General features: G+C 45.1%; 1 protein-coding gene across 2 annotated transcripts in view; it reads right to left on the reverse strand.

Annotated features, from left to right (window-relative positions):
* Nucleotides 1-14,573, reverse strand: part of FBXW8 (F-box and WD repeat domain containing 8) — a 315,006-nt gene that overhangs the window by 105,014 nt on the left and 195,419 nt on the right. For both annotated transcript variants that reach the window (XM_082252220.1, XM_082252219.1), the window contains 2 exons: nucleotides 10,223-10,419; nucleotides 4,407-4,616 (listed from right to left, as the gene is read on the reverse strand). In XM_082252220.1, coding sequence (XP_082108346.1) covers nucleotides 4,407-4,616; nucleotides 10,223-10,419 — 407 coding nt within the window. The remainder of the gene's footprint in view (nucleotides 1-4,406; nucleotides 4,617-10,222; nucleotides 10,420-14,573) is intronic.

Consider the following 14,573-nt stretch of genomic DNA (forward strand, 5'->3'; position numbering starts at 1 on the left):
ACAGTGTAAGGTGGAACCTGACCTTTAATGGAATAGGCCTGAGTCATCCAGGAATAGGTCTTAAGCATCTGGAGATGGTAGCCAAAGAAGTAACCAGCCTTTTTCTTGGTCCGTCCGTAACCACAAAAAGCGGGTCTGACATCTGAAAAGGTCTCAGCAGCTGCCAGATACACCTGAATCTCATCCAAGGTATGCAAAGCAAATTCCTTAGGATGAGCCAGCCTGGGACACAGGGAAGGCAACACTATGTCCTCATTTAAATGGAAGTCAGAGACAACTTTGGGCAGAAATGATGGACAGGGATGAAAAACCACTTTATCCCTATGGACCACCAAATAGGGAGTGCGACAGGATAATACCGCCAATTCGCATACCCTGCGGGCCGAGGCAATAGCCACCAAGAATATCACCTTCTGGAATAATGTAGACAAGGGAATCTACCAAATATTCTCAAATGGAGGTTTCTGGAGAACCGAAAACACCAAATTTAAATCCCATGGTGGCAAAAGAGACCGTACAGGTGGAGCCACATGTCGAACCCCCTGAATGAAGGTACGAACTAAAGAGTGCATGGCTAGGGGTCGCTGAAAGAAGATTGCCAAGGCAGACACCTGGCCCTTGATGGTACTCAAGGCCAACTTTTGAACAACACTCTGTTGAAGAAAGGTTAAAATCCGAGCCACAGAAAAGGATCAAGGATGAACGGCAATCGACTCCAGGAAATGTATGCTTTTTACGTACAATGGTATATCTTGCTGGCAGACGGCTTCCTTGCCTTCACCATAGTAGGAATCCCTGATCCAGACAAACCTCTATACCTCAGTACCTGGCTTTCAATAGCTAAGCCATCAAAACCAGCGACTGTAAAACAGGATGGTAGTTTAGCCCTTGGGACAACTGGTCTTCTCTGAGAGGAAGCATCCAAGGGACGTTTACAGCCATCAGGATGATTGGAAGAGCCTCGCTCTTGATTCCTCACAGGAACTGCGGAAGAAGCCTGAGCCCAGAATGATACTGGCCTTACCGTGGCCCTTGGATGCCTGCGGCGTCTGCCAGAGAAACCCGTGATCTCGCCAAGAACTTCGGTATCCTCCTGTGCAGCCAGACCTGCTAAAGGAGCTGCATGTAGGACTGTGCAAACAGAACTTTCTTAAAAGGTGGATACCACCAGACTCAGTACCTGTATGCACATCGGGAGAGAGAACTGTGTGGCAGCAGCCAGTGAATCATGGCCTGTGGTTCCTGAAGTTTGTTCAGAGGAAGGACCACCCTGGTCAGAATTCAAATCAGACCTAGGTAATTCAATTCCCTGGACATGGATAGGGGGGACCTTAGGTAGTTTGGACATTACCTGAACCTTTCCAGGAATTAAATCCGCACAAGGAGAGTCAGGACCTAAAAAACCTGAAAAGAACAAACTTTGCCCCCCTTTCTGGGTACACCCAAAAGAAACATTTTGCGGATCTCCTTGACACTCACAAAAGAAGTCCACGGCGCTGGAAACCAGCAAAGATGTTCCCCCACCCCAATAATGGGTGAGGGCACACCTTCATGCTGAAGGGGTCTTGTCTGCGGGTCCGGAGAAGCTAGCTCTAGGCTTACCAGACCAAGGTTGCTTGGAACCTCCTGGGGAAGATTTGAAAGATCTATTTACCTTATTCTCAGTCCCAGAACCACAAAATAATTTTCTATGGACTGAGAAGGATGGCCCCGTCTGCGACGAGGCTCCTTCCCTTTTCTGGATTGTGGCAGAAAGGTACTCTCCTCCCGCGCCCGCCCCCCGTGATACCCTTAATGAGGTCATAAAGGGTAGCCCCAAACAGGCGATCGCCTTGAAAGGGCAGATCAATAAAAGCTTTCAAGGAAGTTTGGTCTGCAGACCAATTCTTAAGCCACAACATGTGCCTAATCACCACCACTGAAACAAAATTTGGACAGCACAGGAGCTGTATCCAAAGCATCAAAAATAAACTGCAGCCCATGGACCAACTGTTTCGCTAAATCAACATAAGCAGCGGTGACCTGCTCACCCCCCAAGGCCCTGGCGCAAAAGCTTGCCCATTCAGTTGGGTTCTGAGACACCAGGGCTGAGGCAAAGACTGGCCGCAATGCCGAACCAGCCATAGTAAACATGCTTTGTGCCACGCCTCCGCTTTCCAATCAGCTGGGTCCTTAAAGGACAGGGATTCCTCTTCTGGGATCATGGTTGCTTTACTTAATCTGAAAACAGGAGTGTCCACCACTAGTAAACTAGTCCACTTTTTTAAAAGTGTCTCCTCAAAAGGGTAACACATAAAAAAACGTTTCGGGACCACAAAGGTTAAGTTTGGCTGTTCCCATTCCTTACAGGAAAACTTGTCAAAATAAGGCACATAAGGAAACAGCTTTGGAGTACGAGGTGACTTATGCGTACCAAACAACACAGCCACGCCCATGGCTACATCAGCCGCATCCTCCATTTTTAAAATCTCATGCACTTCAGTAATAAGTGCGTCTAGTCTACCAGCGCTTTTTCATTTGCTGCTGCGACCATGGAGGAATCATCCCCCCCCTCCAACAAAGGTAAGAGAGACTCTGTGGCAAAATCTGCACTGGTCCCCACTGCACTATACCCACACTGCAAACAGTAGGGCGTGCACATAGAGCTCTCCTACACTGGGACCCCTCCAGACTACCAGGGCAGGACACACACTATCCCATGACCCTTACAGAGTTTGGATAGCGTGGGGGGACCCCCAGGGGTCTCCTCGGCATTCTCTGCCGTGGGAACCCCACGAGACTCCAGGTCCAAACAGGGGGGAAAGAGAGTGGGGGAAGTCCAACTCACTGAGGGATTTAATGATGGGAGGAGGGAACCTGCAGGCCACGTCCACCCCAAAAAAACACCAACAGAGGAGAGGGGGGACTGTACTTACCCTTCCATGGTGTGGGTAACTCGCGGGCCAGCCTGTATCCGTGAGGCCATGCCGCGGCCGCGCTCGCTGGGCTGGGGGAACCACTTGATCTAGATTATGCAGCCCATCGCCCAGCCCAGCAGTTTATTATAGATCTCCCAAGAGAAAAAACAAAAAAAGATGTAAGGAAGGAAATCCGGGAGCCTAGGTCCTTACTTCTGACTAGACAGATTAAACGAATTGCCTAGAGCAGAGAGGGGGGCTATATACCAAGCTAAGGACGGCCCATGGGCGTAGCCCTGTGTTTTTTTTGTTCTACCTAGTCCTATTCCTGGAGGAGGCAAAATAACCCAGTAGTTATGATTCATGGAGCGCTGTGTCCGTTGATGAACGAAAGAGAAAATGCAGTTAATTTATAAAGCTCACTGAGCAAATTAATATCCCTAATACCGCCTCAAACAAAATTATTAAGAATAGTCATAAAAATATCGGAAATCAAGATGACAACATGAAATGATGATCGATTAACCCACTTAAGAGAGATGTAAAATTATTCATCACCAGTTATTTCAAACAATTTTTCCTAAACACGAGATGTGTGTGGATATGGGAAACATCCAATCATAAAGGTCCCTTTCCCTTCAGGGGGCATAGAGTAATTATCCTAAGAGGCGCAACCTGATTGATTTGCTGGGTGATGTCAGCCGGGAAAGCAGTGCCAAGCACCAGTCCCTGCACCTAGCACACTGCAGCCATCTGGATTACTTCATTTCTGTGGCTATGATTAGTTTACACAGTAATTATTATCTTAACCCATTCAGTGTTATTCATTACTGCTGCTATTGTAAAATACTTTTCTTGGCAACAGGTTTTATCTGTCCTAGCTATAAAATGAGAACAAAGGCTATATAAACAATACATTAGCTGTTGAGGGATGTACACATTAAAACAAAACAATAGTAGTAGGGGTGCTAAATATACGATTATACTTAAATAATCTTAACTGGTGCTCTTTTCATTGCCAAAAATGTCTATAAAAATAAAGAAGAACTGCAACTATTTGTGTTTGTGCAGGCTCTTCCGTTATAAAGGGTGCCAATACAGACTATAGCCTATGTAATAGAACAGTCACTAACCTGTCAGTGCAAGCAACGTTACCCTGTTATTTCCGAATTTTCCTTGGAACTGGAAACCATGGGGTGTTATAAAGCAAATATGGACTTTCCCATCCCCTGGCTCCCTATTTGTCAGTGAAGAAACCAATTACCTTAATAAGCAGCCACGATAGGTGTAGGAGTAGGGCCAAGCACTAACTTCAAGCTGATATTTGCATATTAAGGCACCCAGTGGTTTTAGGTTCCCAGAATGCTCTAGGAGATAACACAGGATTGGCAGTGCTTGCACTGCTTACATCTAAAGGCATGACCTTAAATTTTACAAAAATAAAATGTTTAATATATAAGAAAAGTGGAATTATTCTGCTATTAGGGATTGTCTGAGTAACCTCCTTACCTTATTGCCATTATTAGAGAACCAGCCATAACTTTTTACTCCAAATGCCGCTTTATCAAGAGAAACATCTAAGCTGGTAACTGTGTGGCCATATGTAGAGTGCAGTATCTTTTCAGGGGTCTCTGGCTTTAAGAGATATACTATTTCTTCAGCAGCAGCAACAGCAACAGGACATCCTTCAGAGCTCTGAATCAAATGGAGAAAGTTTACCTGCAAAAAAAGATCTAGATGAGTGCATAAATCAAATCAAAAATCTATTTGTGCAATATAAACCATATTGTAATCAGCAGAACTGTTGAGCTAATGGCTCTGGTGTAGATAACTGTCATAACTGAGCTTTTGCTCGTTTCAAAATCAACCTCCTTTCGCATACAGGTCAATGGCAAAGCAAAAGCAGCCTAAAGCAGGTTGATGCAGTTTAGGAGGTAAAATGCATCCAGACCCTGTATACGAGCATGCAGCCTGGCGGGCCAGGAAAAGGGAGTTAATGAGCGAGCACCCCCGAACTATTCCAGGCCACAAGCCCTCAACATGGGGGGATGCTTTGGGGACAAGGGCCTCTTCCCCACAACCTTGGGCTGTGGTTGTAGGGGTCTGCGGGCAGGGAGCCTATTGAAATCTGGAAGCCCCCTTGAGGAAAGGGGGCCCCAGACCCCCCCCATGTGAATGAGTATGGGGTATACCCATTTTCCCCAAAAAATGAAAAAAAACTGTAGTGTAAGAAAAACAGAAGGCAGTTTTTGAAAAGTGCTTTATTAAAAATGAATAATGTCCCCTGTGGAAGCTCCAATGTCAATCACGATAGCCGTCGCTGCCGCTGAGCCAATAAAAAAGGGGTGTGGCCATGGAGTGATGTCCCCTGAAGAATCCGCCCTGCCCTTTTTTTACATTACCGCATGGCCACGCCCCATAATTATACAAAAACTCTCAGATACCCGAGCTGCCAGAATGGCAGGGGCCTTCGTCGGAGAAGACCGTTTTTTTTTTTTTTTTCTTTATCGGGTCGGCGGTGGTAACAGCCATCGTAATTGGGCATTGGATTTGTCAAAAACTGCCTGTTTTTCTTACAGTACACTTGTTTTTTTTTTTTTTTTTTGGGTGAATGGGTAGGGGTACTAAGTACCCAATACTCATTCTCATAGGGGAGCAAGGATCTGGGGGCCCCCTTTCTTAAAGGTGCTTCCAGATACCAATAAGCCCCCTGCCTGCAGAACCCTACAAATATAGCCGAGGGTTATGGGGAAGAGGTCCATAAGAGCCCCTCCTGCCCCAAAGCTTCCCCCCCAGTTGAGGGCATGTGCCCCCCCCCCCTTTCCTGGCCTTCTAGACTGCATGCTTGGATAAGGGTCTGGTATGGATTTTGGGGGGACCCCACTCTTTATTTTGGTGTGGGGTTTCCCCTCTAAATCCATACAAGCCCTAAGGGTCTGGTATGAATCTGGATGGGGACAATCACACAGTTTTTTTTTTTTTAATTTGTTGCGGGGTTTCCCCTCCAAATCTCGACCAGACCCAAGTCGCACTCATCTCAAAGTACATTAAAGAAAAGAAAAATTTGGATCGATGTCAGACTAAAGTCGCAGGGCAAAGTCAGATCAACAGTCGCACGACTTTTGTGTCGCACCAGTGTGAACCGGGCCTAAAGCAGAACCACTGTACAACACTGCAGTTGGCAGGCCCTGAACGTGTAATGAACAAATATGACTATATACTGCAGTGGCCAAAAGTTGAGAATTACACAAATATTATTTTTCACAAAGTCTGCTGCTTCGGTGTTGTTAGATCTTTGTCAGATGTTACTATTGGTATTACGTTAGTATAAGAAGCATTTAATAAGTGTCAGAGGCTTTTATTGACAATTACATTGACCACATCCATACCGGCGCATAGTAATATGACGCCGGCAGGATGGCTTTACCGTTCCGGGCGGCCGTCATATGACGTCCGCTGCTCTAGCTGCTGCTGCTGCTGCGCGCCCCTGATCAAGGTAAACAGCCAATTTTATTGGCTGTTTACCATGGCTGTTTACCATGTGATCGGCTGTGTCAATCACAGCTGATCACATGAGCGGCTCCAGCACGAGCCGCTCGTTCTCTCTGCAATGCGCGCCCCCGGGGGCGCGCAGAGCAGCGATCGGGGACGAGGCTCGTCCCTCGGACAGAGCCCATCCCCGATCTAGGTAAAGAGCCAATGAAATTGGCTTTTTACCACATGACAGGCTGTGTCCAATCACAGCCGGTCACAAATGTCAACAGAGAACAGGTAACTAGCTGTCACCGAGTTCTCCTCCTCACACACTGATCCTGTGTGAGGAAGAGTGTGGTAACAGCTAGTTACCAATTACAGTGCACCCTAAACACACTGATTGCCCCCCCCCCCCCAATAAAGAGCACCTGTCACTAGATAATCAAAGTACCTGTCACTAGACGGGTACGCGGCTACCCTGATGACGGGTACGCGGCTACCCTGATGACGGGTACGCGGCTACCCTGATGACGGGTACGCGGCTACCCTGATGACGGGTACGCGGCTACCCTGATGACGGGTACGCGGCTACCCTGATGACGGGTACGCGGCTACCCTGATGACGGGTACGCGGCTACCCTGATGACGGGTACGCGGCTACCCTGATGACGGGTACGCGGCTACCCTGATGACGGGTACGCGGGTACCCTGATGACGGGTACGCGGGTACCCTGATGACGGGTACTCGGGGACCCTGATGACGGGTACTCGGGGACCCTGATGACGGGTACTCGGGGACTCTGATGACAGGTACTCGGGGACTCTGATGACAGGTACTCGGGGACTCTGATGACAGGTACTCGGGGACTCTGATGACAGGTACTCGGGGACTCTGATGACAGGTACTCGGGTACTCTGATGACAGGTACTCGGGTACTCTGATGACAGGTACTCGGGTACTCTGATGACAGGTACTCGGGTACTCTGATGACAGGTACTCGGGTACTCTGATGACAGGTACTCGGGTACTCTGATGACAGGTACTCGGGTACTCCGATGACAGGTACTCGGGTACTCCGATGACAGGTACTCGGGTACTCCGATGACAGGTACTCGGGTACTCCGATGACAGGTACTCGGGTACTCCGATGACAGGTACTCGGGTACTCCGATGACAGGTACTCGGGTACTCCGATGACAGGTACTCGGGTACTCCGATGACAGGTACTCGGGTACTCCGATGACAGGTACTCGGGTACTCCGATGACAGGTACTCGGGTACTCCGATGACAGGTACTCGGGTACTTTGAGTACCTGTCAACAGAGTACCCGAGTACCCGTCACCTACCCAGAGTACCCGAGTACCTGTCACCTACCCATCAGAGTACCCGAGTACCTTCCACCTGCTCATCAGAGTACCTGACGCCTGAAGTACCCGAGTACTTGCCGCCTGCTCATCAGTACTCATCACTACTCATCAGTACTCATCAGTACCTATCACGTATCAGTACTGATCATCAGTACCCATCAGTACAGTATCAGTATCACCTATCAGTATCAGTACTACTCATCAGTACCTATCACCTGCCTGTCACCTGCCCATCAGAGTACCCGAGTACCTGTCACCTGCCTATCGGAGTACCCGAGTACCTGCCACCTGCTCATCAGTACCAGAGTACCTGTCACCTGCCTGTCACCTGCCCAGCAAAGTACCCGAGTACCTGTCACCCTTCATACAGCCACCATGTCCAAGTCCAAAAGGTTTATATACGTCCTCCGTTTAAACCTAAATACCGGTGTTATGGCAGCAGATAGCTGCCATAACCCTGGTATTTTTTTAAACGGTGGACGGTTGGCTTTCCGATAAGGGTGGTCCCAGCGGCGGATTCGCCGTGGGATCACCCTTCCGGGATGGCGGAATAGGCGCCCCCCCCTCCCGCCGCGTTCTGGTCCTTTTCCCCGCTTACCGGACCCGCCGGCAGCGGGGAAAACGATCCGGTCCCGGATCCTCACAGACAGGATGTCGAGTGAGGGCAAGCTTGCCCTCACTTGACTCTATGGTCTTGGAGGACTGGAGCTACGGAAAATGTTGTTTAAAGGTCCTTTTTTTTTTTCATTTTATATAATTATTTTTTATTTATTTATTTCTATCTTTTAGTGTACTTGTGAGATCTGAGGACTTTTTGACCCCAGATCTCACAAAAAAGAGGTCCTGTCGTGCCTATTTCTATTACAAGGAATGTTTACTGACATTGTCAGGTCCTGACATTTCAGGGCCTCAAGAAAGGAGATAGGCCGTCAGTACATCTGGTGTGATCAATTTTCAGCAATTGGTACCATTGCTTCTAGACTCAATAACTTTCACACAGACTAAAAAATACACACTAATTTGGGTTAATTTTACCAGAGATATGTAGCAGTATAAATTTTGGCCCAAATGTATGAAGAAAAGTTAATTTTTTGCAAAATTTTATAATAGAAACTAAAAAAAAAGTGTTTTTTTTTCAAAATTTTTGCTCTTTTTTTGCTTATATCACGAAAAAAAAAAAAAAACCCAGTTGTGATCAAATACCACCAAAAGAAAGCTCTATTTGTTTGAAAAAAATGATAAAAAATGTGTTTGGTTACAGTGTAGCATGATTGAGCAATTGTCATTCAAAGTGTGAGAGTGCTGAAAGCTGAAAATTGGTCTGGGAAGGAAGGGGGTCTAACTGCTCTGTATGGAAGTGGTTAATATTGCAAAAAGTCAATATTTGCAGTGCTTGACCCTTCTTTTTCCAGACCTCTGCAATTCACCCTGGCATGCTGTTAATCAACTTCTGGTCCACATTCTGACTGATGGCAGCCTATTCTTGCATAATCAATGCTTGGAGTTTGTCAGAATTTGTGGGGTTTTTCGATGTTTTGTTCCCCAAGCTACTTAGTTATCACTAAGTAAGGTGCTCCATCATTCTATAAAAGGCATTGTTCGTCACCAAACTGTTCTTGGATGGTTGAGAGAAGTTGCTCTTGGAGGATGTTTTTTGTACCATTCTTTTTTCATGGCTATGTTCTTAGGCAAAATTGTAAATGAGCCCATTCCTTTGGCTGAGAAGCAACCCCACACATCAATGGTCCCAGGATGCTTTACTCTTGGCATGCGACAGGACTGATGGTAGCGCTCACCTTTACTTCCCTGAACAAGGTTTTTCCAGATGCCAGATTAATCGGAAAAGGGAGACCAATCCCTGTACCTTTTGCAGAATATCAGTCTGTCCCCTATTTTATTCCTGGAAAGAAGTGGCTTCTTTGCTCCCCTTCTTGACACCAGGCCATCCTCCAATAGTCTTCGCCTCACTGTGCATCCAGATGCACTCAAACCTGCCTGCTGCCACTCTGGAGCAAGCTCTGCATTGGTGGTGCCCTGATTCTACAGCTGAATCAACTGTAGGAGACGGTCCTGGCACTTGCTGGACTTTCTTGGGCGCCCTGAAGCCTTTTTCACAAGTGCAGTGGAAATGTTTTTTATGGTATTAAGTTCATTTTCATGGCAAAGAGGGACTTTGCAATTAATTGCAATATATCTGATCACTCTTCATAACATTCTGGAGTAAATGCAAATTACCATCATAAAAACGGAGGCAGCAGACTTTGTGAAAATAAATATTGGTTTTACTCTCGATACTTTTGGCCACAGCTGTAGAATTACAAACGAAACATAGAAGCGTTATCCACCACTGGAAATTATATTTTTTATCAAGCTGATCTAAAAAAAAAAAAAAAAACTATGTATACCCTTTAAATGTACTGTGTGTAAAATATACAAGTTAAATGAAAGAGGCTTCGTTTCCTTTGGGGTTAATACAACTCACCAGTTTTTGAGTCTGAAAATTGCAGCAACTTCGCCAGTACTCTCTATCGTCAGGCCTTTCCACCTTTATTTCAAAACTGGATGCTGTTGCTATCGTAGTGCTTTCTGGGCACAGAGCTAGTGCCTGGATTTTCTGGTTGTGCTGATAGTGATGGATAGGTTCCCGACCAACCTGAAGACACCAAACATCGATGGAACCTGAGAAAAAACAACACAGTTTTGGAAAAAGCCAAAAGAGCATTTAAACTATAGAGAGTCAGGCCATACATCACACATTATTTTTTCCTTCAACCCTGAGTTTAAAAAAAGAAAATTGCTCGATATTCCCATCATCACAGTTAGTGTTGATTGGGGAATCCTTTCCACAGTACTACTTGTGTACTTGTGTTCTGCCGGTGGGGGCCTTCCCCACCGAAAGATAACAATGATCACAGCTGACGACTAAAGTAGCAGGGCGGGCGAAAAAAAATTGACAGGCTGGTTGTACTGAAGTCAAATCAATGGAATGACTTTAGTACAATCAGCCTGTCCATAGATGGATTGAAATTCGAATTTTGATCTGTCTATGGCTGTCTTTAGGCATATGAACAGAAACAATAGTGTTACATAAAGATTAAAGTTAGCTAATCATCTGCCAAAACACCTTAGTCAAAATTTTTTGCTGGCTGCACAAGCTTTCTAAAGGGCCTCCTTGTAAACCTGGGGCAGCTGGCTAAACTCCCAGGAAAAGTCTTTTGTACATTAATGTACTATTTCTGTTAAAGTGGTTCTAAAGGCCTAATATTTTATTTATTTTTTTCTTTTTAACTTTATGCATTTTCTGCCCCTCGCCCCCGGGTGACCCGGAGTATGAACGTCTCTACAAAATTCGAGTGATCATCTCAGCTCTTTTGTATCCAGAAAGAGCTGTGGGTTCAAAGCCCAAACCCAGGTGCAGTTAGCCATCTGCATGAGAGGCATTTTCCAGATGTCCTCCCATCTACACCAACATAAAAGTCACTCCAAAAAAGATATTGTGTCCATGATAAATGGGCAATAAGGTGTACCACCTGTCCCTCCTGTCCTGGTGAACCTGGCCTTGGCATCAAGGACTGCTTCTGTTGCTGCCACACCGTAGAAAACTATTACTCTAGGGTACACAACGGCACACAATTCTGCACAAGAAGGGTCCCTAAAGATGTTAGTCAGGAAATAGTATATCACATTTTGAGATGCCCTAAAATCAAAGGATGAAAAGCTAATGGATCTGAAAAGTTTCAAAAAGTTTACAAAAATTTAAAAAAAGAAAAAATTTAAATAAAAGAAAAAATTTAAATAAAAGAAAAAAAGTTGTTTTATTGAGGTAATGTTAGATCATTACTGTGTATTATTGTAAACTGTTATTGTTTGCTTTGCAGGAACTCTAACTTCAGCACTGATCTGTGTATTCTGACAGCAGCAGGTTGCGGCTCTCAGAATACATCCGTCAGTGCCTACAGCGCACTTAAAGTTTAAAGCGGAGTTCCGGGCACAAAATAGACCTTTTTTTTTGTGCCCATCCGCTTGGTCTCCTTCACCTGAAAAGGAATTGGATAGTTAGGCATTTTTTTTTCACTCACCTTGTATTTGTAGATTGAAAATACTCACCTCAGTGTACTTCCTCCCACTGAGCCGCGGCTTCGCCGTCACTTCCTGTATTGCGATGATTCCTGGGAGCTGAACGTCATCGCTCCCAGGAATCAATGCGACGGCACCGGCCCCGCTCGTCACTTCCGGGGCAACGCCGCATTCCTTGCTAAACAGCTTCTGGGCATGCCCAGAAGCTGTGGAGGAATGCGGCGTCGCACCGGAAGTGTAACCTTCATATTTCAACTTTTACAAAAGCCAATATACATTTACTGGGATTTTTTAACCAAAGACATGTAGCAGAATATATTTCAGCCTAAACTTATGAAGAAATTAATTTAATTGGATAGGTTTTATAACAAAAAGTAGAAAAATGTATTTCTTTTTTTTTTTAAGTTTTCAGACTTTATATTTATACACTGCTCAAAAAAATTAAAGGAACGCTTTAAAAACACATCAGATCTGAATGGGGAAAAATCTTAAATTGGATATCTATACTGATATGGACTGGGTAACGTGTTAGGAACGAAAGGATCCCCCATCATTTGATGGAAATTAAAATTATTTACCTTCAGAGGGCTGAATTCAAAGTAACCTCGAAAATCAAAGTGAAAAAATGAAGTACCAGGCTAGTCCATTTTGCTGAAATTTCATTGCAGCAACTCAAAATGGTACTTAGTAGTTTGTATGGCCCCCAGGTGCTTGTATGCATGCCTGACAATGTGGGGGCATGCTTCTTATGAGACGACGGATGATGTTCTGGGGTATTTCCTCCCATAACTGGACCAGGGCATTATGGAGCCCCTGAACAGACTAAAGTGCAATCTGGCGGTGTCAGATGGACTGAAAAATAATGTCCCAGAGGTGTTCTATTGGATTTAGGTCAGGGGATCTTTGGTGCCATTCAACAGTATCAATTTCTTCATCCTCCAGGAACTGGCTGCCTACTCTCACCACATGAGGCCAGGCATGGTCATGAACCAGGAGGAACCCAGGACCCACTGCACCAGTGTAAGTTCTGACAATGGGTTCAAGGAGTTCTTCCCGATACCTAATGGCAGTCAGGGTGCCATTGTCTAGCCTGTGGAGGTCTGTGCATCCCTCCATGGATATGCCTCCCCAAACCATCACTGACTCAACACAAAACCGGTCATGCTAAACGATGTTACAAGCAGCATAACATTTTCCACAGCTTCTCCAGACCCTTTCACGTCTGTCACATGTGCTCAGGGTAAACCTGCTCACATCTGTAAAAAGCACAGAGTTTCTGTGGTGGAACTGCCATTTCTGGTATTCAATGGCAAATGCCAATCAAGCTCCTTGGCGCCGACAGTGAGCACATGGCCCACTAGAGGACATTGGGCCCTCAGGCCACCCTCATGAAGTTTGTTTCTGATTGTTTGGTCATAGACATTCATACCAGTGGCCTGTTGGAGGTCATTTTGTAGGGCTCTGGCAGTGCTCATCCTGTTCCTCTGTGCACAAAGGAGCAGATACTGGTTCTGCTGATGGGTTAAGGACCTTTTACAGCCCTGTCCAGCTCTCCTAGAGTAACTGCCCGAGAACCTCTATTGGATCCAGGTATCGCCTCATGCCTAGAAGACTTGGTGCTGTCCTTACAAATCATGGAGGTCATATAAAATACTAGATGTAGTCCTTTTTGTTGTGGGGTGTATTCATCTTGTCAACTAATTTGAGTAAAACTGAATATTTTGTAATCTAAGTTATGTTACTAGCCTTACTTTCATGTAATAGAGCTAATCAAATGTTCTTTAAAAAGAAAAACTCAGTTTTGTCAAAATTTTGGAAATTGTTCTTTGAGTGTTCGTTGAGATATTGATTAAGATCTTAGTTTTCAAAAGGGGTGTACTCATTTATGCTGAGCACTGTGTATGTGTGTATATATATATATATATATACACACACACATCTATATCTCTATATATCTATACATATATACATACACACACACACACACACAAACACACACACAGTATCTCGCAAAAGTGAGTACACCCATTCACACCAGAGACCTTGTAGACCTAACGAATCACATGACACAGGGGGGGGGGGGATGGCTAATTGGACCCAATTTGGACATTGTCACTTAGAAGTATACTCACTTTTGCTGCCAGCGGCTTAGACATTAAAGGTGCGTGTTGAGTTAATTTAAAGGGATACCAAATTTACACTGTTATACAAGCTGTACACTCACTACTTTACATTGTAGCAAAGTGTCATTTCTTCAGTGTTGTCACATGAAAAGATATAATAAAATATTTACAAAAATGTGATGGGTGTACTCACTTTTGTGAGATACTTTTTATACATACACACACACACACACACACACACACACACACACACACACACACACACACACTGCTCAAAATAATTAGAGGAACACTTTGAAAACACATCAGACCTCAATAGGGCAAAATATCATGCTGGATATCTATGCTGATATGGACTGGGCAATGTGTTAGGAATGAAAGGATGCCACATCGATTGATGCAAATGAAAAATTAGCAACCTAAAGAGGGCTGAATTCAAAGACACCCCAAAAAATCAAAGTGAAAAAATGATGCAGCAGGCTAGTCCATTTTGCTGAAATTTAAATTGCAGCAACTCAAAATGGTACTCATTAATTTGTATGGCCCCCACGTGCTTGTATGCATGCCTAACAACATCGGGGCATGCTCCTAATGAGACAACAGATGGTGTCCTGGGGTATTTCCTCCCAGATC

The sequence above is a fragment of the Pelophylax lessonae genome (genome assembly GCF_965119305.1).
Source record: "Pelophylax lessonae genome assembly, chromosome: 1".
In the NCBI taxonomy this organism is placed as follows: Eukaryota; Metazoa; Chordata; class Amphibia; order Anura; family Ranidae; genus Pelophylax; species Pelophylax lessonae.